Source organism: Artibeus jamaicensis, unplaced genomic scaffold (genome assembly GCF_021234435.1).
Source record: "Artibeus jamaicensis isolate MK-2021 breed Jamaican fruit bat unplaced genomic scaffold, CSHL_Jam_final contig_475, whole genome shotgun sequence".
Taxonomy (NCBI): domain Eukaryota; kingdom Metazoa; phylum Chordata; class Mammalia; order Chiroptera; family Phyllostomidae; genus Artibeus; species Artibeus jamaicensis.
Window position 1 is genome coordinate 964,432 of NW_026521852.1, and position 14,388 is coordinate 978,819.

The 14,388-nt window shown below is 38.1% G+C and overlaps 1 protein-coding gene across 1 annotated transcript in view; it reads right to left on the reverse strand.

The window, feature by feature from the left end:
• CR1 (complement C3b/C4b receptor 1 (Knops blood group)) overlaps positions 1-13,511 on the reverse strand; it is a 133,135-nt gene extending 119,624 nt beyond the window's left edge. Inside the window, 1 exon segment of the mRNA XM_053667902.1 lies at positions 13,122-13,511. Within this exon segment, the coding sequence (XP_053523877.1) occupies positions 13,122-13,239 (118 nt within the window). The 5' untranslated portion in view covers positions 13,240-13,511.
• Between the last annotated feature and the right edge of the window lie 877 nt (positions 13,512-14,388).

Sequence of the window (14,388 nt, forward strand, 5' to 3'; positions counted from 1 at the left end):
ATCCTGTGCCGCTGCCATAGCCACAGGACTGGACACCAGGGAGTCAGGTACAGAAGCCGGGACTCTCCAAACCCCTGTGATGCAGCAGAGGAGCCAGGTACGGGAGCCGGGAAGTTCTCAGATCCTGTGCCTCTGCCATAACAATGAGACTGGACGCCGGGGAGTCAGGTACGGAAGCCGGGACACTCCGAACTCCTGAGACAGCCCTCGGTGGCAGAGGAGCCCTCTACGGGAACTGGGACAGTCTCACCCCCTGTGCTGCTGCCAAAGCGACGGGAGTGGACACTGGGGAATCAGGTACAGGAGTTGGGACTTTCTAAGCCTCTGTGCCACTGCCATAGAGACAGGACTAGACGCCGGGGAGTCAGGTACGGAAACCGGGACACTCCAAGCCCCTTGACGGCCCTGGGCGGCAGAGAGAGCCAGATACGGGAGCCGGGACATTCCCAGCCTCTGTGCCACTGCCGTAGTAACGGGCCTGGGTGCTTGAGGAGGCGGCTACTAGAGCCGGGACATTCAGCAGTGGTAGGCGCCCAATGCAGGGACCAGCACGAGGACCAGCATGAGTGTAGGTGGAGACGAAGAACATCAAGAAACTTCAAGGAGTCTGCACCACTGAACTTCACAAGGATCATACCACAGAAGTTTACACCATAAAACCAGTGTTTCAGAACAGATCAATTTTGGAAGCAGAGACTAACAAGAAGAGTCTCAAACAATGGGAAGACAAAGAAACAATCCCCAAATGAAAGAAAAAGCAGAAACTTCAGAAAGAATGTTAGATGAAATAGACGCTGATCAACTATCAGACAGTGAATTCAAAGCACTGGTTATTACGAAGTTCAAAGAGCTCACAGTGAACTACCAGAAACTACAGGGGAACTATAATGATCTCTCTGCAAACTACAGCAACATCAAAAAGGAAATGGAAGCTATCAGCAAGAGACAAGAGGAAATGAAGAATACAATTTCTGAATTGAAGTACACAGTAGAAAGTTTCCAAAGTAGGATAGATGAAGCGGAGGATAGGATTAGTGAGTTGGAGGACAAGGTAGAAAGCATCTCATAGAAAGAGCAAGAAAATGAAAAGAGGCTCAGAAAGAATGAAGAGGGATTAAGAGAAATGCAAGACAATATGAAACGTAATAATATCCGAATAATAGAAATACCAGAAGGAGAAGAAGAAGAACAAGGGATAGAAAACGTATTTGAACGAGTAATGAGAAAATTTCCCTAATTTGATAAGAGAAAAAGTCTCACAAATCCAGGAATCACAGAGAGTCCCAACCAAGAGGAACCCAAGGAGGCCCACTTCAAGACACATTATCATCAAAATGGCAAAATTCCAAGACAAAGAGAGAATCTTAAAGGCAGCAAGGGAGAAAAAAGAAATAACATACAAGGGAGCCCCAATAAGGTTAGCTACTGACTTCTCGATGGAAACACTTCAAGCAAGAAGAGAATGGCAAGAAATATTTCAAGTAATGAGAACCAAAGACCTACAACCAAGGCTACTTTATCCAGCAAGGCTCTCAATCAAGATAGATGGCCAAATAAAGAGCTTCCAAGACAAAAGAAGTCTAAAAGAATATGCCTCCACCAAACCAGCTCTACAAGAAATACTAAAAGAACTGCTTTAAGGGAAGGAAGGATAAGAGGGAGACAGAGAGGAACACAGGTACAAAAATGGCAATGAATAAGTACCTATCAATAATAACCTTAAACGTCAATGGATTAAATGCTCCAATCAAAAGACACAGAATAGCTCAATGGATAAGAAAGCATGACCCACACATATGCTGCCTACAAGAGACTCACCTCAGGACAAAAGACCATCACAGACTAAAAGTGAAAGGCTGGAAACAAGTTTTCCAAGCAAATGGACAAGAAAAAAAAGCTGGGGTAGCAATTCTCATATCAGACAAAATAGACTTCAAAAAAAAGGCTATAAAGAGACACCCAAAAGGTCACTTCATTATACTCAAGGGAAGAATCCACCGAGAAGACATTAACATTGTAAACATATATGCACCAAACATAGGGGCACCCAAATATATCAAGAAAATCTTAGAGGACTTCAAGAAAGATATTGACAGCAACACAATTATAGTAGGGGATTTGAACACCCCACTATCAAAAATGGACAGATCTTCCAAACAAATTATCAACAAAGATATTGTGGCATTAAACAACACCCTAGATGAAATGGACTTAACTGATATATACAGAGCCTTTCATCCCAAAGAAGCTAAATACACATTCTTTTCAAATGCACATGGAATATTTTCAAAGATAGACCACATGATAGGACACAAAACGAGCCTCAAAAAATTCAAGAAAATTGAAATCATACCAAGCATCTTCTCTGACCACAAGGGACTGAAATTAGAAACCGACCCCAAAGAAAAAAGCCCAAAGCACCCAAAAACATGGAGACTGAATGGTATGCTATTAAACAACGAATGGGTCAAGAATGAAATTAGGGAAGAAATCAAAACATTTCTGGAAACAAATGAAAATGATCTCACAACAACCCAAAACTTATGGGACACAGCGAAGGCAGTCCTGAGAGGGAAGTTTATAGCAATACAGGCCTACCTAAAGAAAATAGAAACATTTCAAACAAACAACCTAACCCTACGCCTGCAAGAACTCGAGGAACAACAACAAAGACAGCCCAGAGCAAGCAGAAGGAAGGAAATAACCAAGATTAGAGCAGAATTAAATGACATAGAAACTAAAAGCACAATTTTAAGGATCAATGAATCCAGGAGTTGGTTCTTTGAGAAGATAAACAAAATAGACAAGCCTTTAAGTAGGCTCATCAAGAAAAGAAGAGAGAGGACACAAATAAACACAATCAGAAATGAAAAAGGAGAGATTACAACTGATACCACAGAAATAGAAGAGATTGTAAGAAATTACTATGAAGAACTGTATGCCAAGAAATTTGAAAACCTAGGGGAAATGGACACATTTCTAGAAAAATACAATCTTCCAAAACTCAGTGAAAAAGAAGCAGAAAATCTAAATACACCAATAACAGCAAAAGAAATTGAAGCAGTAATCAAAAAACTCCCACCACACAAAAGCCCCGGACCAGATGGTTTCACAGGAGAATTCTACAAAGCATTTAAGGAAGAGCTAGCCCCTATTCTCCACAGACTGTTTCAAAAAATCCAGAAGGATGGAAAACTCCCAAATTCTTTTTATGAAGCCAGCATCATCTTAATTCCAAAACCAGATAGAGACACAACAAAGAAAGAAAACTTCAGGCCAATATCGCTGATGAACATAGATGCTAAAATCCTCAACAAAATATTGACAAATCGCATCCAACAATATATCAAAAAGATCATACACCATGATCAAGTAGGATTCATCCCAGGGATGCAAGGATGGTTCAATATTCGCAAATCAGTAAATGTAATACATCACATAAACAAAAGCAAAGACAAAAATCACATGATCATATCAATAGATGTGGAAAAAGCTTTCAATAAGGTACAACACCCATTTATGATAAAAACACTCAGCAAAGTGGGAATAGAGGGAGCATTTCTCAAAATAATAAAGGCCATATATGAGAGACCTACAGCCAATATCATACTCAATGGGAAAAAACTAAAAGCTTTTCCACTAAGATCAGGAACAAGACAAGGTTGTCCATTTTCACCACTTCTATTCAATATAGTATTGGAAATTTTAGCCACAGCTATCAGGCAAGAAAAGGACATAAAAGGCATCCAAATAGGAAAGGAGGAAGCAAAACTGTCACTGTTTGCAGATGACATGATAGTGTACATGGAAAATCCTATAGACTCTACTTCAAAAACTGCTCAAACTAATTAATGAGTTTGGCAAAACAGCTGGTTACAAAGTCAATATCCAGAAATCAAAGGCATTTTTGTATACCAACAGTGAATCAGCAGAAGCAGAAATAAAGAGGAAAATCCCATTTGATATAGCAAAAAGAAAAATAAAATATCTGGGAATAAACCTAACTAAGGAGGTAAAAAACCTGTATGCAGAAAACTACACAGCCCTGAAGAACGAAATCAAGGAAGACACAAACAAATGGAAACATATACCTTGTTCATGTATTGGAAGAATTAACATCATCAAAATGTCCATACTACCCAAAGCAATATACAGATTCAATGCAATACCTATTAAAGTACCAATGGCATATTTCACAGACATAAAACAAACACTTCAAAAATTTATATGGAACCATAAACAAGCCCGAATAGCAGCTGCTCTTTTGAGAAAGAAGAACAAAGTAGGGGGGATCACAATACCTGATATCAAACTGTATTACAAGGCCACTGTAATCAAAACAGCCTGGTACTGGCATAAAAACAGGCACATAGACCAATGGAACAGAACAGAGAGCCCAGAAATCAACCCAACTCTCTACAGTCAATTAATATTCGACAAAGGGGGCAGTAACATAAAATGGAGTAAAGATAGCCTCTTCAACAAATGGTGTTGGGAGAACTGGACAGCTACATGCAAAAAAATGAAACTTGAGCACAGACTTACACCATACACCAAAATAAATTCAAGGTGGATAAAAGACTTAAATGGAAGTCATAATACCATTAAAGTCCTAGAGGAGAACATTGGCAAGAAAATCTCAGATATTTCACGCAGCAACTTCTTTACTGATATGTCCCCTAGAGTAAGGAATGTAAAGGAAAGAATAAACAAATGGGATCTCATCAAAATAAAAAGCTTCTGCATGGCTAAAGAAAACAGTATTAAATTAAAAAGACAACCAACTGTATGGGAAAACATATTTGCCAATGATACCTCAGACAAAGGTTTAATCTCCAAAATATACAAAGAACTTACACGACTCCACTCTAAGAAGACACCCAACCCAATTAGAAAATGGGAAAAGGACTTGAACAAACACTTCTCCAAGGAGGACATACAGAACATTCAGAGACACATGAAGAGATGCTCAATATCGTTAGCTATCAGAGAGATGCAAATTAAAACCACAATGAGATACCACTTTACACCAGTCAGGATGGCTATCATAAGCAAAGCAACAAACAACAAATGTTGGAGAGGGTGTGGGGAAAAGGGGTCCTTAGTTCACTGTTGGTGGGATTGCAGACTGGTACAACCATTATGGAAAACAGTATGGAATTTTCTCAGAAAAATAAAAATCGACCTGCCTTTTGACCCAGCAATTCCACTGCTGGAATTATATCCTAAGAATCCTAAAACATCAATATCAAAGAACCTATGCACCACAATGTTCATAGCAGCACAATTTACAATAGCCAAGAGTTGGAAGCAACCTAGGTGCCCATCAGTAAATGAATGGATCCAAAAATTGTGGTACATATATACAATGGAATTCTATGCTGCAGAGAGAAAGAAGGAGCTACTACCATTTGCAACAACATGGATGGAACTGGAAAGCATTATGCTGAGTGAAATAGGCCAGGTGCTGAAAGACAAATACCATATGATCTCACCTTTAACAGGAAGCTAAACAACAAAACAAACAAGCAAGCAGAAAAAAAACACAAAAAACAAAGACACTGAAATAGAGAACAAGGGGATAGTGACCAGAGGGGAGAAGGAAGGGAAGTTAAGGGGAAAAGGGGAGAGGGATTTGGAGGAACAAATAGGAAGGACACAGGGACGAGAACTAAGGGGGGTGGAAATGGGAGGGAGGTGGGGAGTAAGGGGCGGGGAGGCTGGGATGGGAAAAATAGACAAAAAACTGTACTTGAAAAATAACTAAATAAAATTAAAAAAAATAAAATAAAAATGAATATAGCAGAAAATCAGAATTTTAAAATAATAAAAATATAATACAAAAAAATTTATTTCTTAAGATGGTAACTTAGATAGCTTTTATTTTCGGCTTTTCATAATTTCTAGAATAAGTGTTCAGGTTATTACTTTATTCCAAGGATAGGTTTCCAGTGTACAACTGCATATTTTCAGTTTTATCAGTTCAAGATATTTGGAAATGGCCACTGTCATTTCTTCTTGACTCGTGCCTTATTTAGCAATGTTTTGCATAATTTACAAACATTTGAGGACATTTTCAAGATTTTATGTATTTATTTATTTATTCATTTTTAGAGAGAATGGAAAAGATGGAGAAAGAAAGGGAGAAAAAGATTGATGTGAAAAAGAAACATCAATCAGTTGCCCTCCCATATACCCCAACCAAGGACTGGGTCTACAACCCAAGCATGTGCCCTGACTGGAAATCAGACTGGTAACCCTTTGCTTTGAGGGACACATGTTCAAACAACTGAGCCATGCCAGTCAAGGCTGAGGCAATTTTTAGTTGTAGATTTATTATAGAGCTTTGAAATTGGTTGACACTTGTATGTCTCACCTTCTGGTCAACTGATGTAACATATCATACGTGTTTGTAAAAAAGGTGTGTCTGTTGTAGTGGGTATAGTGTTTTGGGTATGTTGGTGAGGCCAAATCAATAGTTAATCTTATTTGCCCAAATCTTCTGGATACTTACTGATTTGGGGTGGGACTGTTCTGCATATTGTTGCAAATGCTAAAGTAGTTGTGTTAAAATATTCCACCTTATTGTAAATTTGTTTTATTTCTTTTTCTAATTTTGTCTATTTTTAATTTTATTTTTATTATATTGTGTGGCAGACCATGTCTAGTAATAAATTTTGCCTCCAATTCTACTTTGTCTACTTTATTTGTAAGACAGTTAGAAAAGAAATGATATTTTAGATTTAATCCTCAATATATCAATAACATTTTAAATATAAACACATATGATCATTTAAAGACAAAGACTGTCATAATTCCTCATTTGTCATAACAGCTTTCTTTGGGTGACAGGAATGGGTGGGACTGGGTGGAGTTGGGGAAAGGAAGAAAATGTGGGGACAATAAAAAACATTTTTAAAAAATCAGCTTTCTTTGGTTTGTTTTTGAAGAGTATGTTTTCCATCCTTATATATTCGTCCATTCTATCTCTGAATATGTATACTGTTTCTTTTGTCTATACCATATAGTTTTAATTTTTACTCATTATGATAGAGGTTCCCAAATTCACTCAGTTCACGACACTCTTAGGGTCTCAGTAGTTTTTTCATGTCATTTCTAGCCAAAAAAGAAATTGGGTCCAAACAACTTAATAAGTCTTGTTCCCACCACGATTTTATAATGGCATGTCGTATACTGCTCAAATTCACCAACCTTGGCATCATGTTGTAAACTGCCACTCTACTTCCCTTTCCATACAATCTTTATTTGGTACTTCTACTTTTTCACAACCACTGCTGAAAATACAGCTTTGCAAAGATCTGATGTCATCAAGAAGAACCTACTGCAATCTAATGTATCCCAGAAGAATATTGAGCTAGTAGTTTACCCAGTATCTGAGAGATACTGAGTATTGCTGTGGTTCCATTGAAAACTTAAAATATCCCATAGGTCCTCTGTGAGTTCACGGAAGCTCCCAAGGTACCTCAGTTTGGGAGATGCAGAGGTATGACAACTTAAGTGTTTAAAGTGAAGTTATCTGTTTATATTTAATATAATTAGGTGGGATCAGAGCTGCCATATTACTATTTGCTTTTTATCTGTCCTACATTTTTATTCTGTTCTATTTTGCCTTCTTTGTGACTATCAATTAGAGTTATTATTATATTGTTTTTATCATGTTATTAGTTACACATTATTTTATTATTCCTATAAAGAAAACATGAATTCTTACTATATTAACATGTAATTAACCATTATTTCCTCAATAATGCAAGAGCATTGAAAATGCTAACTCATTACTTCCTTTTTGTCGTTTGTTCTATCATGACCATATATTGAAATACTACATGTATTTTAACCCTCCTTTAGTCATATTCAATGTACACACTGCAGATTGTTGGGCTATAACCATTTGCTACCAAGCTGGACCCTAATGGTAATGGATTCCCTCAGCAAGCTCAACTAAGATTTTGAAAATCTATGTAGAAATGTGTGGCAGGCTAAATAATGAGCTCCCAAAGTCATGCACACCCTAATCCCTGAGCATGTGAATGTTACAGAACATTGCAATAGAGCTTTGCAAATGTGATTAAGAATCTTGAGATGGGAAGATCATCCTGGATTGTTTGTGTGAGCCTTAAATATAATCACAAAGGTGTTTACAAGAGAGATGCAGAGTCAAAGGAGACAAAAGAAAGAGATTTGAGGATGCTGCATTGTTAGTTGTGAAGGTAGAGAAAGGGACCACAAGCACAAAGGCGATAGGCAGACTCTGGACAATAGGAAGAGCAAGCAGACTTACTCTGTCCTGGAGCCTCCAGAAGGAACACAGCCCTATGGACTCATTTTAGATCTGACACCCTAAACTGTAAGAGAATATATTTCTGCTGCTTTAAGCCAGCGATTTTCAATCTTTTTCACCCAATGGCACACATAAACTAATTAGTAAAATTCTGTGGCACACCAAAAAAAAATTTTTGGCCAATCTGACAAAAAATGGGTATAATTTTGATTCATTCACACAGCACTTCTATTGTTGTGTTGGCTGTTATCTTTTTCTCTTTTTTTCTTTTTGAAATTTTACAATTTAAGAAAAAAAAGGTCAATGCCCTTGACTAAATAGTCAGATACTGAATCTTTTAAAAATTCTTGTGGCACACCAGTGTGTCTCTTGTGGCACCCTGGTTGAAAATTGCAGCTTCAAGGCATTAAGTTTGTGGTGATTTGTTATAGTAGCAATAAGAAATTAAAACAAAAGATGATGGCATATGGTGTTAAAAACTTTAAATTCAGAGACTTAGCCTTGAATTTACTAGCTCTGAAATCTTGACCTGCTACTTAATTTCACTGAGCTCAGTTTCATCTTCAGAAAGCTGATGATAATAATTACCTAGTAGGTTTGCTGGTAGATTCAAGATGCAAAGCATTTAGTAGTACCTTGCACATAAAAGGCACTTGAAAAATAGTAGTGTAGTTATTATTTATAGAAAAGGAAAATGTAAACAGACAGATTTGAATATTCTGAAAAGGTAGGCTCGCTTTGCTTCCAAGAGTTTATTTAATGTACATGTGCAGAACTAGTTTGTAATAAGCCAGTTTTGCTGGGAAAGCACTGGAGGATCCGTGACCAGTGATCTCAGAAGCTTTCCTGAATTTGTATATGAGTAAATACCTACAAGTAAAAGGCTTTAGTCATATGATAATGTGTTTTTGATATCTTCAGGAATGGCCAAACTGTTTTCCAAAGTGGTTATATCTTTTTACCGATGAGTAGAATGTGACAATCCAATTACTTCACCTTATTTCAAACACACGGTATGGTTGGTTTTAATAACTTTAGTCATTCTAACAGGCATATTTTGTCATTGTAGCTTTTTTTGTCTTGGATGACACAGTCCACTCTCAGATTCTTCTAATTCAAACCTTCCATTCAAGGAAGGTTGATTTATTTTTGTAACAAGCTCAACTTATTCATGATCACTTCCACATCTGTTCAAGCATGAGCTGCCAACCTACAGTAACTTCTGCTCCCCAGTCTACATATTGTCCTCTGTATTGAAGGGACCTGAAGATGTTTTGGTTAAGCAACCCTATCAGTTCAAGGGAAAAAAATCATGCACTGTTAAATATTTATATACTTCATGCCTAAGTATTATAAGTATAAATTATATAAAATAAACATATTGTATATTACATTTGGTCTATTACAAATATATGTAATATAATATGTATATTGATAACATTAATTTACAATATATAATATGGCATATAGTATGTTATATATTAAATAGATTAATATTGTGTGGTATAACACAGTGTTACAAGTTATACATATAAACAATATATACAAACTATAACTCATACTATATATTATATTATATAGCTTAATAAGGCTATTATATAATGACCTAGTTATAATCTATAATGTAATTATATGTTATATAAGTTATAGATTATAAATATAACATAATTCATGTATGCAAACATATATGACAGAAATATAATTTTATGTTATATAATGCACATTAGTTAATACTACAATTAAATATTTATATTTGATATTGTACATTTATAAATTATATGTGTATATTAATATTATATATTATATATAAATTGAGATAGAAACAGGATATAAGTGAAATAAACATTATACATGCTTTGCTAATAATAATTTAATATGAATATTCACTAACATCTAAAGGGACAAAATATAGTTACAGTGAGTTTCTCTTAAAAATTATAGATATAAAGCTATATTTTAAGTAGTTCCTTGACATTATCTACTTTTCTGTTTTTGTCAAGTTTTGCTTAAGTCGTGATGAGACTGACAGTATTATTTCCTCATAATGCCTCTGACAAAGAGCTTGTATGTGTGTCTGTGTGTGTTTGTGTTCTGTGTGTGTAGGAGTGGTTGTCAGGTTTGCCATTTTCTTGTTTGCTTGAGTATTGGAATTATTTCACTCAGTGATTTTATGAAAGAAAGTTAAGAAGTTACTCCATTTACAATAGCCAAGAGTTGGAAGCAACCTAGGTGACCATCAGTAAATGAATGGATCAAAAAATTGTGGTACGTATACACAATGGAATTCTATGCAGCAGAGAGAAAGAAGGAGCTACTACCCTTTGCAACAACATGAATGGAACTAGAAAGCATTATGCTGAGTGAAATAGGCCAGGTGTTGAAAGACAGATACCATATGATCTCACCTTTAACAGGAAGCTAAACAACAAAACAAACAAGCAAGCAGAATAAAAACAAAAGACACTGAAATAGAGAACAAGTGGGCAGTGACCAGAGGGGAGAGGGGAGGGAATTTAAGGGGAAAAAAGGGGAGGGGTTTGGAGGAACAAGTATGAAGGGGTGGAAATGGGAGGGAGGTAGGGAGCACGGGGCGGGTTGGGCTGGGATGGGAGAAAGAGACATTAAACTGTACTTGAAAAATAAGTAAATAAAATTTTTTAAAATTAATTAATTAATTAAAAAAAAAAAAGAAGTTACTTGTTCAATTGTGAAGGTTACAGTAAATATAACCAAGGACCAGAAGGAAAGAAACCTCTCATCTGGGCATAGGTAAACTGAAATACTTCAGAAAACACAGAGATGGCTCCCGAGGCCCTTTCTACCTTACATCTCTGTAGCAGGGGAGCAGTGAAAACTGACCTGAGGACCAGAAGAGGGCGACAGAGACTGCCTTATATTAAACACTATCCTAGTGCTGCTTCAATTAGTGTGATGAACTTTATCAAGTATCTCTGTGAATTATCCTGTGCAACTGTTCTTTGGATTACTTTTAAAGTGCTGCTTAACCCATGCTGCTTCCATTCACTTTTCTCTGGTAACTGAAGTTGAGATGTCTCCACTCCAGTCATCCTGTGGCCTTTAGATTCTCTTTTTGTGACTTCCCAGTCAGGACCTACTTGGGAATTTTCAAGTTACGAAACACTATCACATATACTTCCTGTTGGGATTTTTGCAATAGGCCCCTCAGATGACCCCATGTCAATTACATTCATTTTATATTCACGAACACTTAACATTAGGGATGTTAATGGACTTAATGGGTCCAAGACCCATGAACCCTGGTGTCCTAATCAGAGATTTCATAAAACCCCACCCTCCGGGGTCTATATGCATACACCTTGAAGGCATAGCTCTCCCATGCTTCTTTTCAATCCAAAGTGCTCAGATATTGTCAGCATCCCAGCAGCATTTATTTTATATAAATTACTTTGGCAAGTAAATCACTAGTTAGTTTAGTTTAGGTTATTTCATATTAGGAGGTTATTGCGATGGATGACCTTAGTAAAAAATTTGTTTGCACTTAATAGTGTCTGGGATTTTTCTATAACAGTAACTTAGTAAACACAGGCAAACTATAAGAACATTCTAGTAAGAAGGGAGCCAGATACTCAAAAGGTCCACAACAATTTCTATGCACTGGCAACAGATCACTTAACTTACCTGGGATGATTTTCATGTTGAAGGAGAAAAAATAGTAATACCAACTTTTACAAAAACTTATTTTCTCCCTTTCTTAGAAGAGAAATAATTAATGTAAAGTGTCTAGTGACAGAGAAGGGCAAACCCAGTTGTCAAGAAGAAGCAGGACAAAAAGAATCAAGACTGTCACTTAACCGAGATGTTGCCAGTGAGTCCAAGCAACTAAGAAGTCTCCTGAGGAAGCCAAACATAAGAGGAAAGGGTTCTCACTGAAGTTGTTTACCTGTCTGAAATTAAAAGGAAGAAAGGAAAGGTGTGGCCTCAAAATTTCCATCACAGTTATTACAGGCTTCACTTTGTACTAAACAGATGAGTAAAAACAGACATTAAGGAAACCACTCTCCAGTTCCTTCTTCCTGAGGCCACCTACACACTCTGAGGGTTCTGGAGCTTTCAGAGCTCTTGTTAACACCAAGTGCCCTACAAGAGACATGTCTTAAAGTAGGCACTCAGTAAGTTCACATTAATGATGGAGGTGGTGGTGCAGGGTGTGAGTGGCCTGAATATAGCCCAATGCAGGAGTTTCGCATGAAAACTGCACCTCCTGGGACTGCTCGTTCAAACACCCTCATGAACAAAGTGCAGAGCACCATTAGGCTGGGGAATAGAAATTAACTGACAAGTGCTGAATTAGACCCTTGGCATGCTTTATGCCATTTTGTTAGCAATACCACGAGGTAGGAATTATCAGTGTTCCCATTCTACAGATGAGCAAACAGAAGCAGGCAAGGGTAGTAACTTTCCTCACAGCTAAGAAGTTTTTAGGAGGAGCACCCAGGCTGGTGGGCCATCCAGACCCTTTTCTTTCACTAGGATAAGTGACAGGATCTAACACAGCCAACCTCTCTTGCCACAGGAAGACTAGGAATTTGGCTTGGCATCATTTTGGCATCTGCGCTCTCCTCTACTCTGGGGACCACGTAAGACCCTGCAGAAGGGAACTCAACCTTTACCCAGAGGCAAGGAGAGTCTGGGTACATGGAAGGCATCCCAGAGCTCCGAACTGCCTTACCCTCGCCCTCTCACAGGCTTAGCCCTCTGAAAACGAAACCTCAGGGTCCGCCGGTTCAGAGGCTGCCTTGCCCTCTGGATCTGCTCCCCTCGCCCTCCCGCATCTCACCCCAGGCTGCCGGCAGTTCAAGCAGTACCCGAACCACCAGGAGGGCTCCTCCGGAGCAGGAGAGAAGGGGCGCCAGCGGCCAGAGAGACTCCTGGCTCTTCGAAGGGGAGTCTCCCATCTTCCCCAAGCACCTCTAGGAACCCGATGCAGTCTGGAAGAAAATCCAAGTCATGGGAAAGCTCGGCTCAGAGGACAGAGACCGCAGTCAGGGCTGTGCCCTCGGAGTGTGGAGAGCGCTGTTAGGGTTCCGGGACAAAAAGCTTTTGACCACAGCTTCCCCTTAATGGGCAGGTCTTGTTTACTCACAATTTACACTGTTCCTGGCCAATTTGCCTCCCAGAGACCAACTTAGAGTAGGGACCCATATACAGAAACAAAATCTAGCAAAGCTTCCGTTCCTTGATATGTTCTGCCTGCCTGAATAGGCAGTTCCAAAGGAAGTGGATTCTCCCAGCTCAGCTGCATTACACTCCTACCTAATTTTTGCCCTTTGCAGGAATTTGCGTGGGTAGGTCAGCTCATGAAATGCTTGATGTCTGTGTTGAGGCGACAGTTGCAAACAACATGTACAGTGTGGAGGGAGAACGAAGGATCAATTTCTTTCTGTTGAACTGAGATATAACAAGACATTGAAAGCTTTTTTTTAAAGAGAGTGGCTTAATTAGATTTAAAATTTTTAAATATAATTCTGTTTTATGAAGATCGGTATGCAATAAGACAAGGGTGAATAGACACAGAGGCCAGCAAGGAGGCTTTGCCATCACCCAGCTTAGATGTGATATTGGTCTTGACTGGAGATAAAGTGAACAACTACAGAAGATACTGAAGATGGAATGAACAAAATTTGCTTGTGCATTGGATATTGGTTACTTCTTTTCCTAAAGTTAGTGGTGAGAAAAATAAAACAATAATTTGCTCCAGGACTCTAAATTATGGGTTTTACAGTTTATTAAAATTTTTTAAAATATGGGGGTGGGACATACTTGGAGCATGGGGTTAAGAGTTTAAAGATGGGAGAAGTTGGAGTGTGTGGGAACCTGAGTAATGGCTCCCTAAGGATGTCCTTCTCCTAATCCCTAGAGCCTGTGAACTCATTACCTTATGTAATGAGAGGTTCTGTAAATCTTGAGATGGGGAAATTGCCCTGGATTATCTGCATGGGTAATGTAATCACTGGGTCCTAGTTAGAGAAAGACAATAGATCAGAATGGGAGAAGGTAGTGGTTGATGCAAAGGTTAGAATGATGCTGCCATAAACCAAGGAATG